Genomic DNA, 6,000 nt, shown 5'->3' on the forward strand with positions numbered 1-6,000 from the left:
GTTACCCCAAACTTTTTGAAAACTTATTGATATTTAAATAATAGTTGAATTATAACAATGACCCCATTCAAAAATGTACATCCCCTTGATTCTTAATACTGTGTTGTTACCTGAATGATCCACTGCTGTTTTTTTATTAAGTGATAGTTGTTCGTGAGTCCCTTGTTTGTCCTGAACAGTTAAACTGCCTGCTGTTCTTCAGAAAAATCCTTCAGGTCCCAAACATTCTTTGGTTTTCCAGCATTTATGTGTATTTGAACCCTTTCCAACAATGACTGTATGATTTTAAGATCCATCTTTTCACACTGAGGACAACCGAGGGGCTCATATGCAACTATTACAGAAGGTTCAAATGCTCACTGATGCTCCAGAAGGAAAAACCATGCATTAGGAGCCAGGGGGTGAAAACTTTTGAACAGAATATCTCTACTCTCACTTTTAATTAATTTTAAGCGTCCTTGCTGATTAAAAGTATTATTTCCTTTTAAAAAAAAATCTGAGTGACCCCAAACTTTTTTTTTTTTTAAAGTTATAGCGTCAGACCTAATCTCTCCACATCAAGCATTGTTGTCCAGGTTCGTCTGGCCCTCACAGTGATCATTTTTCACCAACTCTAACCATTCCTGTAATATGATGATATTTATATTTCCTCCTTAGGATGGTGTCAGTCAGTGTGGTGTGATGTGATGTGATGTTTGTCAGGGCTGTGCTGTGAGGCTGTGGTGTGTTTCTGCATCTGTGAGTGACCGTCTGCAGGGGTAACGTCTGTCTGTGAGCTCGTCTCCCTCTCTATTCACTCCTACACCGGAGAGACAGACATGGAGAAGGACCACAGGAGGCTAAGTGCCCTGTTTGGAAATTCAGTGGAGCATATGACCTTTAAAAGCAGTTCGGCAAGCAGCTCGCCACTCTTTTGGCAGCTCGGGTGTGTGTGCAGTCGTGTGTGTGCATGTGTGTGGATTTTCTTGGCTATACTTTAGGGACAAGACTGCCCCTTGACGTCAGCTAAGTAACAAAAGACTTCCCTTTGGGAACGTCCTCTAAGGTAAACTGACTCTTAAATACAGTCAGAGTGTTTTGTCATGAGAAAGAATAACCACAAATGAGAACTCATTGAGAGCAAAAGGAGTTTCCTGGGTCTCAGATTATGCAAAATCAATGTTTTACAAGAGATCTCAACATTGTCTCCATTGACATAGCTGAGATAGCAAACGTACAGTATACAATCAAGAGTCATAGATTAAACTTTTCCTATTAAATGATCTGAACTGCTCTCCGCATTGATTATATACACTGAGAAAAAGGTTTCTTCCTCAGTATTTTTGTCTTTTTATCCATGCAATATGAAGACAATGCATGTAGAAAATTAAACTTATTTTAGGATCTTTAGGATCTTATCTGTAGGACATTCGATTACATTATTCACACCCCCATTATTCATATGTTCTTGTTACTGTAATGTGGATAAAATGACTTTCATCTTTCTCAATATTTTTTTGTTTTGTTTTGTGTCTAGTACAAATATCTTCCCACTCTTAAGATGAGGATGAGCCAAATGACCTGTTTTCTAAAAAATGTGTTTATACTCAAAACAAGAACAAATATCTGCCAGTGAGGTCAGAAAAATAAAATGTAATTACTTTTGAAGTGTTTCTGAAGAAATTAATTCAGGACTTGTGATAGTTGTTCATGAGTCCCTTTTTTGTCCTGAACAGTTAAACTGCCTTCTGTTCTTCAGAAAAAACCTTCAGGTCCCACAAATATTTTGGTTTTCCAGCATTTTTGTGTATTTGAACCCTTTCCAACAATGACTGTATGATTTTGAGATCCATCTTTTCACACTGAGGACAACTGAGGGACTCAAATGCAACTATTACAGAAGGTTCAAACGCTCGCTTAATGTCCGGAAGGAGAAACCATGGATTAAGAGCTGGGGGTAAAAACTTTTGAACAGAATAATGTGAGTCTAGGGTTATTTTGCCTAAATATCATATTTTTTCCATTTAGTATTGCCCTTCAGAGGCTACAGAGGATAATTACATGTTTCCCAGAAGACAAAATAAGTCAAATTTCCCCTGATCTTCAAACTCCAAAAGTTTTCACCCCAGCACTTAATGCATCTTTTTTCCTTCTGGAGCATCAGTGAGCGTTTGAAGCTTCTGTAATAGTTGTATATGAGTCCCTCAGTTGTCCTCAGTGTGAAAAGATGGATCTCAAAATCATACTGTCATTGTTGGAAAGGGTTCAAATACACAAAAATGCTGAAAAACCCAAAAACTTTTGGGACCTGAAGGATTTATTTCAGTCTAGTCACTGTCTTAAATTTTTCAATATAATCAAATTGACTGTACAAGTCATTCCAACTTAAATTATATTAAATTGACTTGAAAAATTGAGTTGAATTTCATACAACTTAAATAAATGAAACTGAAATTGCTTAAATTATTTGGATGAGTTAAAGTAATGGAAAAACGTATGGTGCCATGATTTATTGATCATCTAATTTTTTATGTTCTGTGGGGAATTGTAGGATCTTTTATAATACTTCTCTCTCTCTCTCTCTCTCTTTCTGTCTGTCCATCTCTATGTCTCTCTCTCTCTCTCTCAGTGAGTGTCATAATGCTACAGACCGTATAAAGGTCCGTGTGTGGGATGAAGATGACGACATAAAGTCCAGAGTGAAGCAACACTTTAAGAAGGAATCGGATGATTTCCTGGGTCAGACCATCATCGAGGTGCGAATGCTGAGCGGGGAGATGGACGTCTGGTATAATCTTGGTATGTTATGGCCCTATGTTTTAAAAATCTCACCAAAATTAAAAGGAATTATTCACTCTAAAAAAAATCATTTCATTCCACACCTTTTTGACTTTTTGACTTGTAAGACAAAATGATATGTGAACCTGGACCACAAAACCAGTCATAAGGGTCAATTTTTGGAAATTGTGATTTATACATCAATTGAATATGAATAAATAGGCTTTCCATTGATTTATGTTTTGTTAGAATAGGACAATATTTGGCCGAGATGCAACTATTTGAAAATCTGGAATCTGAGGGTGCAAAAAAATCCAAATATTGAGAAAATCGCTGTCCAAATGAAGTTCTTAGAAATGCATATATTAATCAAAAATGAAGTTTTGATATATTTATGGTATGAAATTTACAAAATATTTTTACTTAATATCGTAATGATTGTCCAGGGTCACATATATTCATGCTGTTCTGTCCAGGTCTTATTTTACCCCAAAATAAAATAAATAAATAAATAAATAATGCATATACTATTTTAAAATCTTAAATTTATGTTTAAGTTCAGTAATTTACATTGCACAATTTTATATGCAAAAAACATACATATATACCTCATAACATATACATATTTGTTAAATCATCCAGACTGGTTAATATTCAGCACTTTTTTAGTCTATAGTACTGTATACAGTAGACAGCACTGGAAAATATTTTAACTTGTTTTTTGCCAGAATTTTTTTTTTTTTTTTTTTTTTACAATAAAAGAATTGGAATTTAGTCACAACACATGGAAATGTGTTTAAATATAAAAAAGTGTGTGCAAGGATGTCTTATAATAGGTTTCAGTGTAATACAGTCTTTTGATTTTGGGGTGAAATATGACTCTCTTTGCATTACTTTGTGAGATTCACCTAAAGTGAAATACAAAAGTAAAAAGTTCAAGAAAAAAGTTCATCCTGTGCTGTATTTCAGGTCTTCTAGCTTCACTTTGGGTGAATTATATCTTTAATACTGTTCAGAGAAAGTTCCTTGGTTTTGTTCTGGTGCAGATGGCCTCACTGTTCCATAGAGAATCATTTCTGCTTTTGTTGATGCTTTACGCATTGGATTGTGGGATTGTTTTGCTTGGCTTGGAGCAGAAGCGTGTGGTTTTAGAGCCGTGACTCTTGGCCAAACCGAAGCTGATATCTGCGCGCTCCTTCTCCATCTGTCCACGTTGCAGAGATGTGAGAAGGATCTGCTGCGGCCACAGACCAGACATCAATTACAGCAATTAAGACGTCTATAAAAAAAAGATGTGGGGAGTCTTATCTGCAAAGAGCCATTTTATATCATGTTTTAGTTCAATAGCAGCTGCCAAATGCCTCATGAGATTGAAAGTCAGCATGAAATTAGACTGTTTACTTTCTTAATGCACATTTCTGAACCGTGATTCATCATCATGCATCTTATTCCAAAGAAAAAATCTCAAGTTATAGAAGTATAATGACTACACTTTTAAACTAATGGTGTAAATTTAGATTCTGTTTCCAGGTTTCAAAGCTCATGGCTGAAATTTTGACATTGTCTGGCTTAAATTTGCTGTCTGATCCCAGGTCAGATTTGTAATGGAACATGGCTTTAAGATGATGAGATTCGGTGCAGGTCACTGTTCTGGGATCAGCTGCATTACATGTGTTATTGATGGGGTCAGAAAGGAGGAACGTCCTGCAGCTCCAGTGCTCCTCAATATCTTTTATTTTATTTCTATTTCTTGTGTTTTCTGTCTTCTGTTCTTATGCTCATGCTCATTCTCCCTGCAGAGAAGCGGACGGATAAGTCTATGGTTTCGGGGGCCATCAGGCTGAAGATCAGTGTGGAGATGAAGGGAGAAGAGAAGGTGGCTCCTCCTCACGGGCAGTACACATGTTTACATGAGGTACGTCTCATATCAGCAGCCCAAATGCACTGCAAACATCAAAATACTTATTCAGAATGTTGTCATGTTTTACATTTATAAATGGCTTTAAGCCTGACGAAATACTGACGAACTTAATGTAAAATAAATATTTTATTTATTTATTTATTTTAAGAAATTTTTTTACTGTTTAATTATACCAATTTAATAAAATTTACAAAATGGAATATTTTAAAAACGAAAATAATTTGACTCTGCATTGAGATATTATTTGTAATTAAATAAATTTAATAAATGCCTCAAAATGCCCCATTTTTATATTTAATAAAAGTGATTTTTAGATTGTCACGCCATCATATATCTAATTTTATTGCATTCATTGTTGTGAATTATTATATTATATTATATTATATTTATTATATTATATTATATTATATTATATTATATTTAGTGGTGGGCCGTTATCGGCGTTAACGTGCTGCGTTAACGTGAGACTCATATCGCGCGATAAAAAAAATATCGCCGTTAATCTATTCTCAAAATTGGGTTGGGAGCTGGGTCTAAACTACGTAAGCTGTGATGACCTTCACCTTGATAGTTTAGCGCGGATGACGTATATCTAGTTGAATTGCAATGTAGGGGGCGAGAACGAGTCTTCAACTTCTGTCAAATTACCACATCAAATGAGACGCGCAGACATGGATGCAGTTATGAAGCCGCTTCAGGGCAGGTGTGTGCGTTGCTAGACCCTTTTTACTGGGGCACGTGCCCCAGTGAAAATCTGCTGTGCCCCAGTAAAATCTCAAGTTTGAGTTATAATTTACTTTGATAATCCCGAAATAAAGACATTATACTATATGCAACAACTGAATTGACGCTTCTAAAAGCAACGCAGTTTATTGTAAGATGCACGCAGATAGGCTATCCATACCCGCGCGCCTGTATATTTTACGGGAACGCGCACGTCGTACAGCCTTTTGCGCAGAAGTACTTGGTTACACAAGTTTGTATAGTTAATTGTGTTGTAAATGCAATTGTCAAGCAGTTTGTAATGCATTTTGGAAACAGGAGATGAGCGCCTGGTCTAATGCGCCACCTGGCTTGAGAAACCCGTTCTCAAAGACTTACTTTTAGTCATTATTTGGGTAGCACACATATTCTGAATGCCTTCAGAAGAATTCAAATTAGCCATTTTAATCTAGATTAATCTAGATTAATTTCAAGATTTAATCTAGATTAATCTAGATTAAAAAAATTAATCTATGCCCACCACTAATTATATTATATTATATTATATTATATATCATATTATATTTATTATATGATCATTTGAATTGGTCGTCATTACA

The 6,000-nt window shown here is 35.5% G+C and overlaps 1 protein-coding gene across 1 annotated transcript in view; it reads left to right on the plus strand.

The window, feature by feature from the left end:
- The window catches only part of LOC141345380 (protein unc-13 homolog C), a 180,657-nt gene that overhangs the window by 45,908 nt on the left and 128,749 nt on the right, over positions 1 to 6,000 (plus strand). Inside the window, exons 10-11 of the mRNA XM_073850236.1 lie at positions 2,609 to 2,778; positions 4,557 to 4,672. Coding sequence (XP_073706337.1) covers positions 2,609 to 2,778; positions 4,557 to 4,672 — 286 coding nt within the window. The remainder of the gene's footprint in view (positions 1 to 2,608; positions 2,779 to 4,556; positions 4,673 to 6,000) is intronic.

The sequence above is a fragment of the Garra rufa genome, chromosome 11 (assembly GCF_049309525.1).
Source record: "Garra rufa chromosome 11, GarRuf1.0, whole genome shotgun sequence".
NCBI lineage: Eukaryota > Metazoa > Chordata > Actinopteri > Cypriniformes > Cyprinidae > Garra > Garra rufa.